At 40.7% G+C, this 23,568-nt stretch overlaps 1 protein-coding gene across 2 annotated transcripts; it reads right to left on the bottom strand.

Annotated features, from left to right (window-relative positions):
* Window positions 1-21,674: 21,674 nt before the first annotated feature.
* On the bottom strand, window positions 21,675-22,863 carry Lce7a (late cornified envelope 7A). Of its 2 annotated transcripts, none has more exons than XM_063233341.1 (2): window positions 22,838-22,863; window positions 21,675-22,248 (listed from the first exon to the last, which is right to left on the bottom strand). In XM_063233341.1, exon 2 carries the CDS (start codon window positions 22,195-22,197, stop codon window positions 21,922-21,924), a length of 276 nt encoding a protein of 91 aa, XP_063089411.1. In that variant the 5' UTR covers window positions 22,198-22,248; window positions 22,838-22,863; the 3' UTR covers window positions 21,675-21,921. The 2 variants fall into 2 exon arrangements, with proteins under 2 accessions (XP_063089411.1, XP_063089424.1); XM_063233354.1 differs by having other exon boundaries at window positions 21,675-22,218.
* Window positions 22,864-23,568: the final 705 nt, after the last annotated feature.

Here is a 23,568-nt window from a genome sequence, read left to right as displayed (position 1 = left end):
ATCCTCCCGAAGGCCCACATTCTGATGGGCTTTTGAGCTAAATGTAGGGATTAGCTAAACGCCTTCTCAGACTACCTTAGTTGAAGGATTCCTTCTGGTTTACTTTATTTATTTAACAGAACTCTAGAGTTATTTTATATGTATTCATTCTCTTGTTTATTCATAAGGGCAGGGGTATCCCTGATATGTTTTCTACTATGTTCCTAAAATCTGTCAAAATCTATTCTATGCATCAAGGACTCAATCCATAGTGCATGAAGGAACGAATGACCGGTGAATCTCATTGCATAAAGGTAATTACTAACATTTAATGCTAAAATGTATTTGTGTGTAAAACTAAAACTGAATTGTGACTTGTCTTTCTTTTGAATGCTTGTTTAGCAGCTTATTTTATGGACATCATACATTTAAGTTCTTTTCTTTGCAACCTGATCAAAAAATATATTAGAGTGATGTGACAAGAATACTTATTTTTGGAGCTAATTTTGATAAGTAACCTAATTTCTCACAGTTATCCTGACAGGCACCACCTCCAAAATTCCAAGTTGATCTATTTACAGTATTAATTTTGCCATGTTTTTAGGGTTCAGGTTGGAAAAGCAGATGGCGGAGGTCTCACAAAGATTGACTAGTCTCTGGGAAGCTAACCTTTCCTCGTACTCTATTTCTTGAACCCCACTCAAAGGTCTTACATTGCCTTGACTGGGGTAGAGAAAATGCTTTCTATAGCTTCATAAGACCTATTATCATGTGGACGTAGATTCCCTGTGCTCTGCAGCTGAGCTCACATGGGAGGAATCTGCCTCTCCCTCTCCTCAGCCTGTGACCATCAGTGCCAGAGCAGCAGACCTTGCTCAAGGAAATCACATGAGTCTTGTGGCTTTCTAGAAGCTGCGTATCTGCTTTATCTTCCTTCCACCCTCTGATTCACAGCATAATGAGAGCTTTGAGAAGATGGTGTGTGTGAGCATTTGATCAACAAGCAAATCCAGGGGTGTGTGTGTGTGTGTGTGTGTGTGTGTGTGTGTGTGTGTGTGAAGATCCAGCCGTTTATGGCTTACAGGGCCCATATTATGCCCTTAGGTTGCCCTATTTAGGAACTGGGAATGCATAATAGGGGAAAGATTGTTTCTGTACTTTATGAATGACATCATAGGCCACAAAAGGCGTCCAAATAACTGTCCAGCTTTTATCCAGCATAATGAAAGTGAGCTCATATCCCATGACACATGGTGAAGACTTGACCCAAATCTGCCCCAATGCAAGGAGGCCTTGGCTATTTTTCTTCCAGAGGCAGAAAATGGCTGATCTCTTTCTTCACCTGTCTTTCTGTCTGTCTGTCTCTCTCCCCGCTCTGTGTATGTGTCTCCCTCTATGTCTCTCTTTCTCTGTCTCTGTCTCTCTTGTCTCCTGAATGAAACAACCTAGCTAGAGTTGCTTAGTCTTTGGGGTAGTGGGTGGGGGTATTGCTTAAGACAATTCACTGCCTTTGAGGGATAGAGATGATAAGAAGAACTCTTAGCAAGTTGCTACAGTGGAGTGATGGCGGATGGTACTGGCAAGGCAATGTGAACCAGTAAATCCCACATTTCTATCTTGAATAGTCATGTCTGATGTGGCACGTCTTGACACCTGAGCTCTTAACCTCCTCTCCTTTGCCAAGAGCTGCCTCCTTTCCACAAGACATTGTCTCCAACACCATCCCTCAGTTTACAATGAGCACTGTTAGCCTCTCAACATACCTTGAATATTCCATGTCTTCTTTCACTGCCACCTAAACCTAAAGTTGGCTCCTCATTTACCTACTCAGAACATCCGCTGTTCAGAAAAGAATAAGGCAAAGACCAAGAATGAGCCCCCCAAAAATAATTATTCCTCTCTTGGCTTCTACATAGACCCGTCTGATTTCATTTGTTTGCTTCTCTCACATCTTCCTCCTCGTTTCCCTCCTTTCTTTGATTACTAGTTCTGACTTTCCATCTCTAGGGCTAGTGCTTTCTCTTGGATCCAGAAGCTGTGAGAAGAGAGTCGCAGTTTTGTTCTTGATAGCAGCAAGCAACAGCAAAAAATGATCTCAAGAAGATAAAAAAGGAAGATAGTATACCCTTCTCCAGCTAAAAGGAAAGCTTTTTGCCTTGGGCTCATTGTCGAAGAAATCGCATTCTTTGTAATTGATTCTCTGTACAAGAAGACAATAATGTCTGAGATAGATGGGTTCTTAGAGAATGCATAGAAAATGTGCCTTGCTGTGCCATGAACATAAGAGATTCTCTAAATAATTAATATAATAATAATTGAGAGCTGAGGATGTAGCAGCTTAGTGGTACAATGCTTAGCTAATGTCTGGGTTTGATTTCCAACCATAAAAAAGTTGATAATTTTAATTCAACATATTTAAATTAATAAAGAACAGGAAGCAGATTAGAGGTTGCTAGAATCAGTGCAAGGGAAACCAACTGCCTAATAGGTGCAGAGTTTCTTTTGGGGTGATGACAATGTTATGACTTTAGAGTTGATGGTTGTGCAATACCTGGATGTACTAAATGTCATTGAATTATTCATTTTAAAATGGTTGATTTTATTTTGAGTGAATTTTCAATTGGAACAAAGAAGTAACAGCCTTGCCTAAAAGCAAGTCATGATGTAAAGTTGTTATTATGGTTGGTGCATTCATTCAGTCAGTGTTTATTTATTGACTGCCTACTATATGCAAGGCAATGGAGATAAATAAGTGATGACTATAAAACAGTATCTGCCTTTAAAAAGTTCAGAGTCTAGTCCTCTCCACTGGAGTTTGTCCCCTTTTCTGACAAATAGGAATTAAAGCCTAGAGAAAGGTCATGAGTTACCCACGAGCCGAGCCTATAGTAAGTGTGAAGCAAAGTGGGGCTGACCCCCAGGTGTACTGACCTCCAGTCTGGGGTTATCTTCCCTCATCGAGTGCTCCATCAGGTGTTGAAACATCTGATGCCTGTGACAGGTTGCAAGACATGACTTCAAAGACATTTTCCAACTCTGTAAGTCATTCACCCTAACATGATTAGTTCTGGGTTTTCTGGAGGAAGCATATTTTCTCACTTGTTCAGCCAAAAAAAAAAAAAAAAACTTTCAGTGAGCCTTAATCCCCCTGGGAATAGAGATCTACATTCCATCTGGTTCTGGTCTTTGTTTCAGCCTACCCCACTATAGAGGAGGATTACTGTTCAGGGCTGGGCCATGGCACGGGAGTCAGATGGGGCTGAGTTTGAATTGCACTTTCACACTTTACTGCTTGGAAATTCTACCTCTATGAGCTTCAGGTCCCTTGGTAAAAAGATACAGAGGTTTCTTTAGGTCTATGTGACGGTTTGATGAAGTAATATATGAGCTTAGTACATAGTTTGCACCCAAGAAATTGGCTTATTGTTGGCAGTCATGGCAAATGTTTGCTAATAAAATGTAGCATGGCATCTGCCTAAAGAAAGGTTATGAGATTTCCAAAGATTTTTTTTTTCCAGTGAAAAACACAAGCTCCAAAGTCACACAGTATATAGAAGCAGAGATGGGTAGATGCCAGGTCATCTGCCTCTCTGCTCCTCTACTCTGCCTGCTACTGAGCCTCAGGTGACACTTGGCCCAGCACGGGAGACTGCAATTTCCTGTGCTCAGATGTGTGCCCTCATGGTGGCCTCACAGAGAAATTAGAGTTGGTTTGCACTCCTAGAGCACAGGGGAGTTTCAGGACCCTTGGGTCCTGTGTGTGTTGGGTGAAAGATGGCAGTTTGGATGGAATTTGACACAGAAAAGAAATCCAGGTAACACAGAGGGGTGTACATAGAGTTCCAGCACACTGAATCAGAAACAGTTGGAAAAGGTGCTCCAGACCACAAAAAGTGGGAAAGATTGGTGAAGAACCATGCAGAATAAGTCTTCTCTGGGATCTGTGCAAGGGTGGAAAGGCAGGGGCAGGACAAGCGCAGTGTAGCAGGGGCAGAAAGAAAGACCTCCAGGGCCCTAGGATATGGTGAAAGCAAGTAGGGGACGTGCTTCAGAGAGATGAGAAGGGGCGGTCACAAAATAGAAACTGAACTGAAGAACCGAGCCCATCTGTGCAGCACCCCCCTGACATGTCTTGGAGTGTTAGATGAGCACGTGGAAGCACTGAGACTCCTGGGACTGGGCCCTGGGCTCAGGATAGATCACTCCCACCCTTTTTTCCCTATCACACTAACTAAAGAGATGTGCAGGACAGATCATCCTTTATCAGCTCCCACCTGGGAAGTGTAACTCCTCTTAAAATCACCCCTGAAAGTAAAGTCACTCAGATACACACGTGTCTGGCGAGGAGGTTTTGGCAAAATGTCTGGTCCTGGAAGAGACATTTCTGTCTCTTACCTGCCTTTCCCTCTCTTTCCTGGGTCATGATGTGCCCTTGTGAACTAGCCCAAAGAAGGCTTCTTTGTAACCTCCTTGTGGTCTATTTGTCATGAAGCTGTCTGATTGCTTATGGCCTCCAAATGAGCTGTTCTAATGCAAAGCTGTAAAAAGTGCCCATTTCATCCTCCTCCACTCACTGACACACTTCTTATTAATTCAGGTCACAGTGCTGAGAGTCAAGGGGAACACAAGCCTGTGGGGCACCAGATGGGTCAGGGTGCTGGGGAGGGCCCTGGCCTAGTTCCCCAGTCTAACAGGGAGACACCATCCCTGATTTGAAGAAGTCCCAGGTTCAGCGTGAATAGCTTCTGCTTTCAGGGAATCTTGGTCTGAGAAAGAGACAAATCCAAAATCTAAGAGAGGAGTACAGTTCACTGCAATGCCAAGTGAACACTCTAAATAGAACTAGATGGAAACAGGTGTGAGCAGAACAAAGGCAGGGGACATCTCTCCAGGGGAACATAAAAGAAGCAAACCTGCCAGACATGGTGGTGCACTCTTGTAATGCCAGCATTCCAGAAGCTAAGAAAGGAGGATCACTGCCAGTTTAAGGCTAGCCTGGGCTACAAAGTGAGGTCCAGGCCAGACCTGAACTACATAGTGAGAAACCCTGTCTCAAACAAAACAAAGAAACAAACTTTACTAGTCCCTATGATATCCATCGTCCTCATTCACTCTTATATATTTCTTTACACAGTACACAGCCTAGGATCAGAGTACCACGGTCCCTAGCCAATAGTTCACAGTTAGCAAGGTGATGAAATTTGGCATCTCCCATACTACTCTCTCCATTCCCCTCTGTAGAATGGCAGAAATATCCACTGAGTACCAGTCTTCAGAGACCTGCATGTACAGAAGGGCTGCAAACCAGAAGACAGGCAAGCTTAAAACTGCTGAAGCAGCTGAAAAGTTATTTTCTTGCCACTCAGGTTTTTCTAGAAAGCCTGCTTTGGGAAGAGGGGCAGGGAGAGAGGTCGGCACACTATGGAGGGAGAGAATGAGCCGGACTTCTGCTCATAGGCAAGTGCATGCTTGCTCAGCTCCAGGCTCTCTATCCCGCTCCTTGCTTCTCCTATAGGAACCACAGGTCCAATCACCCCAAACCTCCACGTCACACATAGTAAGCAGGTTGAAGAATGGTAGAACTGGGGGTGCTGCATGCTTCCAAGTTCAGCCTTCGCTTTTCAGAGGATGACACAGAGTCTCCAAAGGGGAAACCTTGCCTTGGTGCTCAGAGCTGGCCTAGGTGATGGACAAGGTCTTTAGTCACCTCTGTGTCCTTGTGCATTCACTTTTTGCTGTTGCGATGGTTTTTCTACCTTCTACCCAACTGACTGTTTTTCAATTGCTGCTTTTTGAGAGCTTATATGCTTGACCCCAAGGATATTGAACAAAACAGGCATAGAACTCCTTTATAAATTTTACATTGCAGTGCTTGTGTGGGGTAACTAATAATAAAATGAACACTTACCTAAACTACAAAGCATTCTTAAGTGTTAAGAAACCCTATGTCAGAAAGTATGGCAAGAAAAAGGATTAAGGAGTGAAAAAACACAATAACTAAGGAAGACTTCACAGCAGGAACTTAAAGAAAACAAGGAGGTCACCATGACAATAGGGATGTGCTAGGGAAGATGGTGCAGGGTTAGTGACCTGAGACAGCAGTGTTCTGAAATCAGCAAAGAAGCTTTCCATAGATAGGGATGTGTTATGTGAGACTAGATTGGAGGAAGGTGCAGAGATGGGTGCTCGGGAGAAATCATGCAGCAGCTTTGACTTTTGCAGTGTATCAGATGAAAAGACCCAAAGCAGATTCACAAAGAGGACTAGTAAATCTTAAATGACTTGCTTGCAATAAAAGTTTTAAAATATATGAAGCAAAAATTATTAGATTACAAGAAATACTACAACTCACAGTTGTGTTCAGTACTACTCACATAATTCTTCATACAAGTGACCAGAAAACATTTAGAGATAGAGTAGTTGAGACATTCTATTAAATAAAATGACCAAATTTTCATTTGTAAACTTCTCCACCTGACAAGAAAATACTCTTGAGTGAGGATGGAGGATTCACTATAGTAGTGTTATCTGAGGTACAAAACAAGTCTCAATTAATTTAAAAGATTTTAAATCATATAAAATAAGTGGTTTGATCACAAAATAATTATAGAAATCAATAACAAACCTCTTGAAAATTTCCTAACATATAGGAAATAAATAAAATATTACAAATTTGCTCCTGGATCAAGAAATAAATCAAGAAGATATTAAAAGTTTTTTGAAGAGGAAAACAAAAATAATTTATCAAAAACTTTGGAGCATGTAAATAGCACTTCAGAGAAAGTTTATACTAAATGGTCATATGAGACAGGGATTTCAATATAATATCCTTGTCTTCTACCTTAAGAAACTGGTAAAAATAGATTAAAACAAACAAGAAATAGCAAATATCAGAGCAGAAATCAATGAAAAGAGAAAATAATATAGAAAACCAACGAAACAAGAATATTATACTTTGGGAATATCAATAAATTGATGAAACACTTGCCAGGAAAAAGAGAGAGGGGACAAAAGGGCAAATAGCAAGAGTAAAAGAGGTAACTTTACTACAGATTCCGAGGACATTAAAAACCATCAGGGCATAGTACGAAGAAGTTTGTGCCAATATACATAAAGACCTGAATAAGAAAAAAATTAGCAAAGTTCATTTTAAAGGAAATAGCCTAAAAATGTCTAAAACAATTAAATAAATAATGCTTATGATTAAAATTCTTCCCATTAGGAAACCTACAGGCACAAATGATCACACCATAGGGAAAAAATTATACCTATTTTCCACAAACTGCTCCAGAAAAATTGAAGATAAGGGACTATAGCTTTTTATAAGATCCTCATTCTTTGACATCAAAAAGGGGGGAGAGCAAAGATATTACAAGAAAAGGAAACCATCAATAACAAAATTATCTTCTTTAAGTCAGAAGCCAAGTTTCTTAGCCAAATTTTACTAAAACAAGTCCAAAATGGTTGATACAACAGGATTTATTTTCAGGAAAGCAAGGTTGTTTTATACTCAAAAATCAACCAATTCATTACATGAATAAATAATAGACATAATTTTCTCCATATCTGACAGAAAAAGCATTTTTTGAAATCTGTCATCGATGTCTATTAAAAATTGTCAGATATTAAGAAGAAAAAGAATATCCTCAAATGGCAGAAAAAAAAAAAAGAAGACATGCGACACATTCCCACCTTGGAAGAAAACAAATGACACTCTGATATTAGACTTTATGTGAAGCTATAAAAATGAATAAATTCTTATACATATTTATAATATGGAAAAGAACTTTTTGTATACAAACTGAATAATCAGAAGCAAAATTTTTAAAACACTGTTTGCAGTTCAGTATTTGAAATTTATGAAATGCTTAGGGAAAATATGATAAAAAATGAGTGGATTTCACTTAAAATTATACAATTTTAAAAAGATTAAAAACTAAGTAAATGAAGCATTATTCTGCAAAACAAATGATTTAGTACTGTCATTTGATTTATCCTATGCTCTTCCCTAAAAATTTAATCTATAAATTTAATTCAATTCTAGTAAAAAATCCTAGCAGGAGTTTTTTTTTTTTTTTTTTTTTTTTTTGGTAGAAATTGAAAAGTTTATTCTAAAATACATATAACACATCAAAGATCCTAGAATAGTTAAATGCATCTTTGAAAATAAAATGAAGTTTTACATTACCTGTCTTCCAGACTTGCTATAAAACTACATTAAATAAGATATGAGTCAGGGGAGACAAATGTACCAGTGTAAGAGAGATAAACACCAGCAAATATGGCCAGTTATCCTTGGCAGAAATGCAAAGGCAGTTTAGCAGTGAAAGGCAAGTCTTGAACAGATAGTGCTGGATAGCCACATGTTTCCTTCACCCCAAAACAAACAAGTGATAAACCCTGGTCTGAACCTTTCACCACACACAAAAATTAACCATCAGAAGAAAACACAAAAGAAGTTAGGCAAGTATTTCTTAGATTTGATACAAAAAACTTCATAAAAAAAAACAATTGCTTAACTGGACTTTATCAATGTTTTTATGTAGTTCTGTATTACGCGTACTCTTACACCACTTTGTTTTGTTGTTTTTTTTCTCTTTTTCCTTTTAAATAAAAGAAAAAAAAGAAAAACAAGAAAGAGGAAAACATAAGTCACACTGTTGGGCAAAAAATGTGTAAATCACTTTGTGACAAAGAACCCTCAACATTCAGTAGTATGGTTTATATCTAAAATGACCCCCAAATGTCTCAGGTTCAGAGTGACACCTGGTTAGAAAGGAAAAGCTACCGGGGGCCGACCTAGAATGACGTGCTCACCTCCCTGGCCTCTCTCTTCTCTGCTTCTTACTTATCCTGCGGCCAGAGCTTTCTCTGCTATGTGTTCTGCCATCCTGTTTCTGCCATGGAATGAACCCACTGGAATAAAAATGAATGAATGACATGAACCAAAATTTGCCTTTCCTTCTTTAAATTGTGATTGTTGAATTTTTTTTTGAAAGCAAAGAAGAAAAATGGATGGAAATGATACAGAATTACAAAAAAGTAGGAAATTAACACTAATGTTAATATACTGCATATTGCATAATATAACACTAGTGTTAATATATTGTATATTGTTTTCCTAGAAGTAGTTGTTCAGGCTACAAGATCTAGACATAAAAAAAATAATCAAACAACCAAACACTGACAGCACAAATTATTCTTTTTGATGAACAAAGATTAGTAGTTATCTTGCATACATATACATACATACAGCTATATGTGTGTACTTACATACATATAATCTTTTCCTTTTCTCCTTTCCCTATCCCAGTTGGTCTTTTCTTTTGACCACTTTCTTCCCCTTTCATTATTACAATATCTATTGTACATTTTGGATCTTACTACTCTATCAGTTTTTTATTTTTATTATTACTTTTTGTACTAGGGGGACAATAATATTTATAAATGTGAATTTGTTTCACTTTGAGTATGGTCTCAAGTCATCTCCATTTACCATATATTTTGTAACAGAAAAGCAACTAGTACATTCAACAATAATAAATAAAACAATTCAGTAAAAAAGAGGGAGGGGGAGACTATTTGGGAAGATAATTCCCAAAGAGAGAGACAAATAATCAAAAGCAAAGATGTACCATATCAGTAGCACTAAGAAACTGCACTCAAAGCCAAATGAAATAGCACTATCTGCTAGTAACAGTAGACGCTATTTATGTTTTCTACAACTTGAAAAACTGAGCATAAAAAAAAAAAAATTGGCAAGCACACAACTAGAACTCCCACATACTCCTAAGAGGAAGGTAAAATATCTCAGCCAGGTTTAAAAATAGTTGAGCCATTTCCTAAAAAGTAAAATACGTACCTGTATATAAGTTATTTTCTTTTAAGATATTACTCAAAGTAAATGAAAGCTTATGCCCATATATAGATTATTCTGATGACTGTTCACTGCAACTTTATTTGTAATAGCCAAACATTGGAAATGACCCCCCAAAAGAAAAATGTGGTATATACAAAAAATGAGGGTATTTGCTACTCAAGAATAAAAAAGAATGAACAACATGAAACTCGAAACATGCTTGAACCTTAAAATAATATGAGAAAAAAGAGCCAGGCAATGGTTTGGGATGGGAAGAGCAGAGGAGAGACTCCCTCCCAGGGAGAGCACCCTACGATGAGGTGGGCCCCTATGGAAAGCCCCAGCTTGGAGTCTGCCTGATGGGGCAAGGAGTGGAACCTGGGACTTGGAATAAAGTTTGGGATCTGGGCAATAGGCAGCATGCTACAGTTGTTCCCACAGCCTTGCAGTTTCACCTCCCACAAAATGGGTAAGGGGCCTTTGGTAACTGCAAGTGTTCCTGAGACCCTCAGAGAGGCAGGTGAAAGACTTTCCTCTGCTGTCTTCCCATGCATGGGGAGTGGATTATATAGCCAAGCTCTGGCAAGGCTTTTACCCACTTCATTCATCTTGGGAACCCCCTCTCTTTTCCTGGAAAGGCTAAAGTTCAGTGTTTCTGAAAGTCTGGAAGTCATGGCTCCAGTGCCTACTGTATCCATCCCCCAAACCAGGTCACCCAGGGACCTAGGCTGTGAAAAGGATCTGTGATACTTACAATTGGACTGTTGATGGGCTCATGGAGACCTTCCCCAGCCTGGCATGAGAGACTGCTCTCAGCATCCCTGCATGTAAGTTTCTCTGACCTGCAAGTCATCAGCCAGTTGAGACACTCCTAGGACCGGCTCTCTTCTTATGGAAGTCTACACCCAAGAGAGAGCGTTTTGCCTTTTCCAGGGTTAGAAATAATCAGTCAGTTCCCCCCCAGGAACACAGATAGAGTGATCTATTGTTCAGGCTTCATAAGCATCAGTTTACAGTTTGAAAAATGAGCCTTAACTTTTAATGCCAAAACTTTTGAAGAAATGCTTACCCTGCTGAAAAGAAGAATCAACTAATCCCAATACAACCTCTGGAGTTTTATAACGTCCTTCCTGTTTAAGAATTCCACTCCCACAAACTAATCAAAATATGGAGTGTTTTGTGTGCTATAGCTGACTTTACTGTTAACTTGTGGTTAGCTGAGTCCCACCTCTGGCTAAAATCTCTGGGATGGGGAAACAGTCACCTCAAGGGCCTTATGTATTCCTGCTTGGTCTGAAGTTGAATTCCCCCCCCCCTCCCAGGACCCTGGGGTCTTAGGATTCTTGCAAGACTGACCATCCTAGTCTTTGCCTAGCACTGAAGTGGTTCTTGGAATGCAGATAAACTCAAGGTGAGCCAATCACTTTAACTCTGGCTTAGCAAAATCCCTGTACTGGAGGATTCTAGCTTCCATGGCTCTTCAGAACACACTCAGAATACTTTCTTGAGCTTACCAGACTTTCACAGTAAGTAAAGAAATAGAGGAGGGCAATGTTCTTTTCATTGCTCTTTTATTCTAGCTCTCTAAATGTAAGGATCACTAAGAAAGATGTGTCCAGGCTTTTCAATCCTCCATTTCCAATTGGGAGCCTCCTTAGGGGAGAAGACTAGGGAGGGACAGAGGAGGCTAGGAAGGGGCACTCTAGTTGGGTGGCATTGGTGGTCATTAAGACAACAACTTTTCTAAATGTAGTTCTAGCCTGACCTTCATTTGTCCTTGACCCAACCTTGGGTCAAGGCTTCAGGAATAATCTACTTGTTGGGTTTCTTTTGCCCCTCTGTGCCTGGCTTGGCTCTGTTTTGTGGACTTCCAGGCTCCTTTTGGGTTTGAGAGCCGACGTCTTCAGTTTGCACTTTAGGGGGTTCAGACTCTTTCCCATGGCAAGTACAGCACTGGGCTTGAGTGCAGCATGGTGGGCAGCATGGTTTTGGTGGACAGCAAGCAGGCTTCTGTGGGCAGCATGGAGGTTTCTTTGGGCAGCATGGAGATTTCTGTGGGCAGCACACAGGCTTCTGTGGGCAGCACACGGGCTTCTGTGGGCAGCATGGAGGGGTCTGTGGGCAGCTTGATGGTTTTGATGGGCAGCACTGGTTACATTTCGGTTGGTCACACATTGTCTTCTGATTTAAAAGTCCTAGAATAAAAGCAAATATTCTGATCAGAAAGAAATCTGGGGAGCTGGCTTTCATTTCCTCCTCTCTCATTTCACAGGTGCATCTATCTTCAGAGTGATGATTCAGACTTAGAAAAGCAAGTTTTCTGGAGGAATCACCAGCCCCATGACCTCATGGTTTCACACACGTCAGTGCACTATTTCCCTTCTATGGAGCCATTTTCCAGCTGAGAAACTAAAAGACCAAAATAGAAATACGCTTAAATCTTTCAGCTAGTGAAAACAGCACTACCCTCCAGCTGATTGAGAGTCAAGTGTCAGGCATTTTACAAGCATTTTCTCATGAAATGACCATTATCAACTTAAGAGGTGGGCATTTTCATCCCCCTTTGAATATAAAGACAATGGAAGTTCAGAAATCTTGTAAATGGATTCAAGGCTGTTTCCCTCTCACTCCAGCACATGTGCTTGTTCTGGCCTTAAATGGGGCACTAGGAAGCTGGGAGCAATATGGTTCTTAGAAGAATCAGCTATTGGCCTTTCTTGAATCTGTTACAACCCCTCGGCCTGAGGGCTGGGAGGCTCTCTTTGCTCTTCTAGGGTTTGTTTTTTTTTTTCCTTTTTATCGGTACCGGGGATCGAACTCACGACCACCTGCTTGCAAGGCAGGTGCTTATGCCACTGAGCTAAATCCCCAGCCCCTGTTTTTGTTTTTTAATCTAGTTGTATCAGGGGGCAGCAGTAGGTTGAAAAAATTAGACCGTGCAAGTGTCTTCAATTTCAGCCATTCAGCTCTTTTGTAACTATACAATTCTTCTGGGAATGGATATCTGAATAATTCTCTTTGCTTGTCATCTTCTTTCTCTTTCCTAGAAAGCCTAAATTTTCCATCAAGAGTCTTGAACTTAGGCCCTGTATGTGGCCCCTGGGGAAGCCCTCATTTAGTTTCTATTCTGTTTCTCCTAAGGTAGCTCCATAGCTTTAGAACAGGACAGAGGATCAAGTATCCAGAGCTTAGCAAAAAGAGACCAGGTTGGCATCTGGCCCAGGATCAGATGTAGACGTAGTGGGGAAATGAGCTTGTACCTCTTGCTAAGGGTTCAACTCACAGGCCACATGTGGGGGAGGTACAGGTCTGTCAGAGCACAGTCAGCAGGTGGAGAAGGATGAGTGTAGGAGTTGCAGTGACAACAGCTGATGTCAGCCATCATCTGGCCTTTAGCATGCACAGAACTTTTGACAAGAATCTCTACCCCAAACTTGTTTTTGAATTCAGTTACTTCTATGGGCTTTCCACTGAGAACACAGGCTGTATTTTTGTGTTGTGGTGTGTGTGTGTGTGTGTGTGTGTGTGTTCATGCATGCATGTCTGTGCCCATACCTAAACATAGGAGCAAGGAAGGAGGAACTGTCTGAATGGATCTCCTGTGGTGCTTCTTTCATAGAGAATCCTGCCACTGGATCCTCCATGCTTTTGTACCGCCTCTGCACTGCTGACCCTCTTCCTGCCAGGCTTGCTCCAAATGCTGCCTCATGTTTAGAGTCTTATTCGTTTATTTTTTTGTGGATGGTCCTGTGGTGTGAACCCAGAGTCTTCACACTAAACTACATCCTTGATTACTTTGTTTTGTGTTATTTTGAGAAACGGTTTTGTTAAGACTCTAAGTTGCCCAGACTGAGATCCAGACTGGTACCTTCCTGCCTCAACCTTCAAAGTCCTAGAATTATAGGCACACACTACCTGGCCAGATTTTTTCTGTTCTTCTCTGACTCCTACAAATGGGGCTACTTCTCAGACAGAAACTTCAAATTAAAGACTTCCCAAGGGTGACTGCTGTGAGACAGAAAACCCTATCATCATTTTCATGTGGGATTTTTGAACTGGTAGTTACTAAAGCACACCTATCAGATGACCTACTTTGCAATCAGAACCTCCCTTATGACTTTATAATAGACCCAGAGCCTTGACCATCCTAGGTGATGCATGTCAGACTCAACCCTTTTCATCTGGGTATTCACCTAAATCCACATCATGCTGGACAAACTGGGTGTCATCTAGTGAAGGGTGGCTGTCACCACACTACTAGAGCAGCGATATTCAGACCTAGCCTTATCCAGTTTCTCTCCACTCCACTTTCTGAGCCATCAAAGCCAAGTCTCAGCTTTTCTCTGCTGGAAAGAAGTCCCTGGCAAATGTTAAGGAGGCTGAACTGGTTTTCAAATGTTGTCTGAGGAGCAGCTGGTTGTGACTCCTTTATGGTTTACAGTGCTTTGAATCTCTTAGAACCCCAAGGAAAGACATTTGGAAAGAGGGGCCACTCACAATTCCCCATGACATTCCTAAGCCTCTGGCTATGTGGCTGCTGCCCATACTGGGCCAGGAACAGCTCCCACATGGAGAGGAAAAGTGATCTCTTTAAGTAGGGGAAATGAGTTTGTACCCCCTGCTGAGGGTTCAACTCACAGGCCACACATGGGGGAGGTTCACTAGAATTCATTCCTGATTTGAGGCCTGCCAGTTAATCCAGCAGTCATTCTGACCTTCAACAAGTCTTTTGCTTTTAAGATGAAGACCTAAGAGGTGGCAATTCTAGAAAGTGGGGTGGGACGAGTCACCCAGTCCCTCCCTCCAGGTCAAGAAGTGCTACTCAAAGACTGAGGTGGCAGATCTGCCTTGAGATGTCACGACTTGCCTCGGAGGGGAAAGGAAGGACAAAGGTCAAACTACGGAGAGACAGAATAAAGAAGAAGAAATTCAGAAAAGGGCCAGGAAGCCTTACAATCTGAAACATTTATGCTCAAGTTCATTTAGTAGCATGTGTGTGCGCACACGTGTGTGTATGTCTACTTGGGAGTCTATCTGGCCATAGGAAATAAGCGATAAGGGCATAGGAAAGTGCAGGGAGGCTTGTGCTTGTATTTGCTACCTGAATCCATTCCCTTCAGGGCACAGACCTGTGACCAGGCTCAGCCATACTCAAAGAGAAGAGAGGGGGAAGGGAACCTCTAGTTTTTGTTTTCTGTTGCTTTTCTATGTGTTTTTGCATCCTTTACTGTTTCTTTTATCTGCTTCCTTGTCTCTACTACACTCCTGTGCTTTATTCTGTCTCTGTGTTTCTCCTCTTTCTCTGCTTTGAAGATCTGTGTGCTGAATGGATCAAGCATTCTTGACACTTGAAAGACCTACTGGTTAAGATCCATCATTCTTTATCTAAGCTGAGTTTATTTTATACAACAATCCCCACCCTGTTGACCTGGTTACCGGGATTATAGTCCTAGAGCTCCAGCCCTGGGACTCACCTTGTTACTCCCACAGAATCTCCTAAAAATGAGCCTTCTGTGTTTAGTCTGGAAGTAGGTCCCCAGTGGAATGGTGGTTCCATGTCAAAGATTGAGACGAGTTTAAGAATCAGCTTTGTCCATTACAGTATAGAGCAATCAATGACAGATCCCTTAGCAGCTTAACAACCCTGGACACTGGCCCCTGCCCTGAGCCAGCACTGTGGCCACTGTCACACTGCTGCCTGTTCAGCAGTGCTGCATCCTTTAATCAGGAGATATCCATATCACATGCTCCAGAGGGTATTTTCCTTTAAAACCAGAAACCCTTTTTGAGCCCCCTAACCTTTGGATCCTTGGTCTTTGCCCAACTAACGTATCACTGTACTCCTAACTCTCCCAAAAGGTCCCCTTTCTGTATATAACCTCCTCTTTAAGCTTCATGACTCCTTTGTCTTAACCTACCTCTGCACTGCTCACCTAGGAAACCTGTCCATTCATGTCATAGTACATGAGTCACAGGGCTGGCACCATTATCTTAGATCTTCTTACTGTTCTGTTTCAGGGAGGCTTAATGTAGTGCCAAGTCCGAGGCCACTGAAGCCTTGGCAGGGCTACCCTCTCTTTGACCTCTTCCCACCAGCTGGGCCTCACCTCCTGCCACTGTTCTTACAAGCTCATCAGATTGGCTTCAAGCAGAGTGCTTTTGAACTCAGCTTACCTCTTTCTGGTTGTCTTTAAAAATTTTATTAGTGCATATTTGCAGCATATAATGATTACATTCGTTGTGGGTAATCAATTCAGGTATAAAACACATCATCCTTTTTCCTTCCCCTCCCTCTCCCACCCTCAATACTTCCTCTATCTGTTGGTCAAAACACACCCTTCACAACTTCAGCATCCTTTTCTGTTCTTAGTATTATTCAACTTGAAATTCTCCTGAAATATCACTCCCTTGAATAAAACTTCGTTGGCCTAAAGGTTAATCCCTTGGTACTCTTTCTTGGAGCCTCCTGTACTAAATATTTATACTTCATAAGATTATTATTTCTCTGTCTTCTTCAGCCTGCTAGTTTCCCTAGCACAAGCCTCCTTACCACTCAGTATTACACATCTAACACACTGCATGACATTATGTAGGCTCTGTAAATAAGTAAAGGGACAAATCATGGAGAGAGGGCCCAAAAGACAAGTATTCTCTGGGATACCTGGTCGGGCGACAAGCTTCTTTTCACGCTGTGTTTAATTCACAATTCCCATACTTGGCTTCTTCCCTTAAAGGTCTTCCTGTGGCTGATTCCAGTACAGAGAGGAAGGATGCTCCTTAGCAGCCTAGTGAGGCCATGACCATCAGAAGTCAAAGCACTCTGATCTAAATGGTTACTTCCCAGTGCCAAGATTCTGAGAAGGTAACGCTCTGTGACACCATAATTCCCCTCCCGTATTGTGACCCACTAGCTGACTGACTCGCGTGTGCCCCCTGCTGGATGAACCGTCTGACTGCACTTGATTTTTTTCCCACAAAAACAGGAAGTTTCTCAGTTTAACAAGCATTTCATCTTCTAAAACTCAAGCCTAAAATACACAAAAATGTATTGAGTTTGTAATGTGTCTGCCATGCTTTATCATTTGAAAGCAAAGTGAAGTTTCGCACTTTGGGAAATGTTTCTTGAGAAGTGTGGCATACTGAGACTTAGCAAATGGAGACAAAAATGGGTTAGGGAGGTGCATTGTGGAGACATTTTCATACCCAGCAATGGAAAATATTATTTGGAGTAGAAAATGAAAAAGGACTATTTGGAGAGATACTTTTGGTGTGACTGGAGCAGAGTTCAGAATAAGGCAAACTAGTGGAAGAAAGATTTTTGATTTTGAAGATTTTGAAAGCAACTGGAGGATGTAGGCAGGGCAAGAGACCCTATGTCACTCGCTTTCAAATTTCCAGTCTCTAGCTTATCACTCAGCATGAAGAAGAACTTGAAATTGAACCAATATTATTACTTAATACAGTGGTAAAAGAAAAGCTTTTATATTTGTGTTTTCCTTTTGTTCCGCCACCATAACCTCAGTAACTAGGAACTTCTCTTACACCAGAAAGCAGACATGTCCTTAACATTTGCAGGGCATGAAGTAAAAATATAAACTAAATAGATGCTATAGCCCCTGCAGTCCATCCCTGGTTTGCTTCCTGCTCTGCCTTCAATCTGCAGTACGAGGGACCCATGTGTTCATGAGTGCAGACACTGGAGCCCAAAACATCCAAGCCGTTTCTCATACTGACCACTCAGACTACTCACTGTCCTTTGGGAGCTAGAGTAGACACATAGGGGCAATCTCAGGGACTTTTAGGGGATGAGCATGTAGCTCAGTATAGGAGTGCCTAGTATGAACAAAGCCCGAGAGAGAGAGAGAGAGAGAGAGAGAGAGAGAGAGAGAGAGAGAGAGACAGAGAGAGAGAGAGAGAGAGAGAGAGAGAGAGAGACAGAGAGAGAGAGAGAGAGACAGAGAGAGAGAGACAGAGAGAGAGAGAGGAACAGAGAGACAGAGACAGGCAGAGACAGAGAGACAGACAGACACAGAGAGAGACAGAGAAAGGGAGAGACACAGAAAAGAAACAGAGTTGTAAATGGCTAGTAAAACTTTGAAGAAATGTTTATTCATAATTGAAAGAAAAGAAAACCAGCCAATTTTCAATGATAGAGTGGCACAAAATATATTTTGATCACATTGACTATTGATGAATATGTTGGAAAACAGATTTTTAATGCACTGTTGGTAAGATTTCATTTTAAAAGCATGCAGCAGAATACTGTATGTTAGTAAAGCATAGAATATATGTTTAGGTAATTTGAAAAACTCACTATGTAATCAAATGAGAGAGGCAATGCATAAACAATATATAAATATAGTCTCATTTTGTGAGAAAAAAGTCTGTGTGGGGCTAAGGATCTGTAGTTCAGGGTTAGACCAGAAACACTTAATTGGCTGGAAGATAAAATAGAACTATTGAAGACATAAGTGTAGGCAAAGATTTTATTAGTAAAACCCCAATCACACAGGAAATATCACAAAGATTCAACAACTGGGATCATATCATATTAAAAAGCTTTTGTGCAGCAAAAGAAACCACCAAAGGAACAAAAAGACAACCCATAGAATGGGAAAAAATTTACCAACTATTCTTCAGACAAAAGACCAATATCAAGAATATATAAATGACTCAAAAAATCAACTTCCCCCAAATTTAAAGGCCTAATAAAAATGGATATGTGAAACGAATAGACAGTTCTCAGATGAAGAGGTGGAAACAGCAAATAAATGTATCAAAAATGTTCAACATCATGGGTCACACAAGAAGTGAAAATTAAAACAGCACTGAGACTGAAATGAAAATTAAAACAACACTATCTTAATCCATAAAGAATGGCTATTATCAGGAAATCAATCAATAGCAAAAGCTAGTAAGGCTATGGGGGAAAACCTTCACCATTGTTGGTGGAAATGTAAATTAGTACAATCGCCATGGAATTCAGTATGGAGATTCCTCAAAAATGTTAAAACAAGAAGTTTTATTTACCCAACTAGCCCTTTTTTGGTATCTTCTCCAAAGAATTAAAAGCATCATAACACCGATGTTTACAGAAGCACAATTTGTAATAATCAAATCTTAGAAATAGCCTAGATGCTCATGAACAAGGAATGATTTAAATAAACTATGACTTTTAATACACAATTGAGTACTTTCTTATCATAAAGAAGGATAAACTTGAGATAATTTTAAGTGAAAGAATGAAATTTGAGACAATACTTTTAAATGAAATAAATAGAACACATGTTCAAATATTGCTTAGTTTCTCTAGTGTGAGAAACCAAAAGTATAAAAAAGAACCCAAATAGATTATAAATATTGGAAAATAGGAAGAAAATGTTCACATGGGAAGTGGAATAAGAGAGGAGAGGATGCGGATAGCTTATAAGAAAGAGAATGGCAGGGAAAAATGGAAGGCTTTGGTACTCCACACGATCAGAGAAACTTCTCTAGTAAACATACTATAGAAATGATCTCTGAAAGCATAGCCTTAAGAAAGCTTTTGTAAGTGAGGAGGAAAAGAAGGGTTGAAAGATTGAGAGAGGAACGGGGGAACGCAGAATTAAGACATATTATGTACAGATACAAATTCTCTATGAGGAATGTGATAAATATGTATGGCAAATATATACTAATTGGAAATAAAGTTTACAAAATAACTTTAGAAAAAGTGAAGGCCACGTTAACCTTTCCTAATAGAGGGCTCTGCAGGCCCAGTGCAGGAAGCAGAGGAAACAGACGGCTATAAGACGTCCAGCTGCCCAACCACGGATACCATACAAGATTCTCCCACTTCTTGCTGCCTAAGTGAAGATAAGCTTTCCACAATGCTCCACCTCGAAACCAAAGCCCTGTATGTCCTGAGAGGCATGCTGGTACCCTCTGTGTGGGGAAGAGGGCCTGAAAGCTGTGCACATGAGTCTGCAGTGCCCTCTGGGATTTCTGCTGCCTATGCATTCCTCAGTTCTTTTGTCCTATTCCTGAACTCCTGAGCTTCACAACTGAATCACTGCAGGTCAGTGTGTGCGTCCAAGCCTGCTGCGGGGATGATGGCTTATTGTTTGCCTCCAGACCTGCCCGGGCCTTGCTAAACCAGAGAACATCTCTGCTCACTGATGAGAAGAAGGGAACTTTTAATAACGTTGAGTAGCACCTCAAGTTCATGTTGAAACTGAAAATTAAAATAAATAATACTGATGCATTTTCTTATTCAGTAGAAAATATACATCAAGACAAGATTAACCAGCAATCCTGCATGTGAATTAGGGACAAAATTAGAGATTACATGCTTTGGAGTCAAATGTTAGTCATTTCGTAGTTTTATCAGACTAGGCCTATTGTTTTCTTAAATCCATATTGCATGCTTAAATTAAAAATATGTGTCATTTACATCAGGATGATACACTTTGTTTACAGCACTCATAAAGAAAATTATCACTTACAATTTTTATAGGGTACTTATTGATATAGCATGGACTCTATAATATTTTCCAGTAGTTTTGAAGCACTGTAAGAACTCGAACAATTTTACAAATGAAAATTTACATTAGGCTCATATAGAATGCTGACAAGATCTTATATACGTGTTGAAGTTTACATCATTAATAAATTAAGGGAGTGGACTAGTTTGAAGAGATGCACAATCCATAGATTGTAGATGGCAGTACAGTCCTACCTTTAGTCTCATCACCTTCTATTTCTGTTGGGTCTTTGTTCCTGCTTTTCCTGGTTGCACAGTGTTGATAAAATCATAATTATTACTTTGTAAATAGTCCTGCAGGATTTTTCTCAGAGATTGGTAAATCTTGTAGCATATAGCCCTAACGCATCTATCATAACCTGGTCTTAGCACTAATAATTTTCAGTTTTGTTTTGTTTCTTTTTTCTGGCTTAAACAGCTTAGTATTAACATTTATCATATTTACATATTACCTTAATGTCACAGAAGAAGACATTTCAGTTATCAGATGGCTTATTTATTCTTTGGTTACCTTTAATGACTTATTTGGGGCCAAGATAATATTCTGGAACAAAGTTCCCAATCTCTCTTCTTGTAAGACACACCAACTTGGTGGCATTCTTGTGTGAGACACACTCACTGAAGGAACTCAGATGCTTCCAAGGCCGTAGCTTGGTTATAAATGGTTCTGGGGCATTAACTATTGTTCCCTCCCTTTCTTTGACCTGGTGAGCACTGGCACATGTCAGTACCGAGATCAGGAACTGTACTCCCAGGGATGAGCAGAAGCTTTGCTGTTGTCTATGATCTGCTGTTTAACTGGAAAGAAAAGGGCTTGTAGAACATGTTCTCAGAATCTTCACATTTATTCTATTAAGTATAAAGGAAGGGAGTAGATAGAAATATCAAGATCTGCTAGGTATTACACTGCCTGCTACATAGAGTCTTGTTGGTTCTGATTCTTATATGAAGGAATGGAGGACAAAGTCATGTGAATATTGGCTCAAGGAGAGTGATTTTTGTGGCTTTTAAGCTAACATATGAAAACTCCAAATACCCCTCTGCCTTCTCTTGAGCATGAGTTTGACCCTATAAGAAGGATCTAGGGAGCAGAATGTACTCACTGAGAAGGAAGTTCGGTGGCTTCACTTTGGAAGCATCACTCTATCTTGCCCCTCTACATCTGTTCTCCTAACAGCCTTCTGAACTGCTCAGACTCTGCGTCCGTCTAGGTGGAAATTTCTCATCTGGCTGTATCACTATGGAAGTTTGCTTTAAAAATCCAACTTAAAATTATTTCCTCTGGAAGAGCCAACAAACACCAAAAGTACAAGGTTCCAAGAAAGATTAGTTTTATTTCTGTACACTGACAAGTCTTTTAGGAGACAGATTTTTTCTTTCTTGCACTCAGGTCTCCATGGCCTAGGACCACCATGACCAAGAATCATGTAGTTCTCAGCAAGAAGAGTCTATATCCTGAAAAGCCAGGTCAGGGCGAGAGGGAAAGAAGGCGAGAGCAAAGAAAAGCATCAATTCAATACTAGCCCTTAGCTATGATTCTTTGTGTCCCAAAAGTTGCAGGTCAGTTACAGCCTCCGGAGTTGTGGCAGCAGCCAGGACATCCAGAGGACAGGTTTTCACAGCAGTTTGAACACTGGGGCTGGTGCAGATAGAATCGTGGAAACCGGTAAGATACCAGAGATACACGGGTGGAAACACAGAAGGAGGAGGCTGGAGGGGAGCCAGAAGGGGGACATGAAGAAGGAGCTTGTGGGCACTGAGGGTGGCAATCAAGTAGACATTTTGGGGGGCATTTGGCAGGGAACTGGCACTTCTGCTGGTTTTGCTTGTAGGACATCTTGGAGAATGTTCAAAGAGCCTAGAACATAATGCAAGTAGTTTGAAAATCCTGTGAATAAAAAGTTTAGTTAGTAACTATTTTTCTACTAAGGCTGAAATTCAGCAGTTAAATCTGTGGTCCAGAGGGTGCATCATGATAGCAGGACAATCGTACTTTCCTGCATGGGAGAAATCTAGAGTTGGGTAAGTGAGAATCTGGTAACATCTTCTTCCACCTGATCTGTTTCTCCTCAAGACTCAAAGCAACAGGATATGAAACAGTTTTTTTATATCCTGTAATTATTCACTCAGCACATTTTTAGCCTGGGTCATTGTTACACCATCTTCCTTAACTTCTTTTTTTTTTTTTTTTTTTTCATGTACCCTGTGCTCTGCTTTAGTCCTATTCTTCAGCTTTCTCTTATCCCACAAATGAGTTGCTTTCCCATCTCCCTGACTCCGCACTGCCCCAGTCTCCAATTAATATTCACTCCTTCTAGGATGACATTTTTGAATTATCCTGGTGATTTCCACGAACCCCACCTTACTGGAATTGCCAATTTTCATCCTCTCCATCCTGAAATGGCTTGCAGCATTCATATACAGTGTGGTCACCTTAGCCATCTCGAGACTGCCATTAGGTCAATAGGGGCACTTACCTTGTCTTTCTAACCTTGGGCAGGTGATGGAACTGAAGAGACCCTGTCAACAAAATCCTTTTATACTTAAACTGCACCAAGCTTGAGGCAATGAGCCACAGATGATGTGAAAGCTGTTTGCTAATCTGGTGACTGTGATGACAACTTCCCACATTCCAATGGCTCAGCTGTCACTTTGTGATCATATCCCCACAAGCCTTCCTAGAGCATCCCTTCCCTCAATAAATCCAGGTACCATAAAGATAAGATTGTTATAAGAGCATTACAGTGGCATAATTTAGGGATTGAATTAGAGTTCCTGAAGGATTTAAGCATGACTTGTCAGCCAATCTAATACCACAAATTCTGAGTCAAACAAGGCCTTAAGTAGAAGAGTCTCAAACACATGAAGGGAGGGCTGATGGAGACCAGCAGAAACTACCAAGTTTGCATAAAGACAACACAGCATAGAATTTATTATGCCTGGATGCAGCCAGGAAAAGGGCAATAAGACCATCTGCAGGGAACAAAGAGAAGCATGTCTCTTTTATAGAAAGCAGGGGACAGTAGGCAGGAAGATTTTAATACAATCTGTGGTCAAGGTGCTCCGGCCTTCTTATACCACTAGTGGACAAAGTCCTTTAGGTGTCCAGTGTAACTTTTCAGGTGTCTCCAGATGTACCCAGATGTCCTGATACCTGCAAAATTCCTTGTCCTGTCTTACTTTCTTTCCAACATCCTGCTTGCTGGTG

Source organism: Cavia porcellus, unplaced genomic scaffold, assembly GCF_034190915.1.
Source record: "Cavia porcellus strain 051 isolate PalLab524CR breed Dunkin Hartley unplaced genomic scaffold, mCavPor4.1 scaffold_1, whole genome shotgun sequence".
Lineage (NCBI taxonomy): Eukaryota > Metazoa > Chordata > Mammalia > Rodentia > Caviidae > Cavia > Cavia porcellus.
This window is presented reverse-complemented; position numbering and strand designations above follow the sequence as displayed.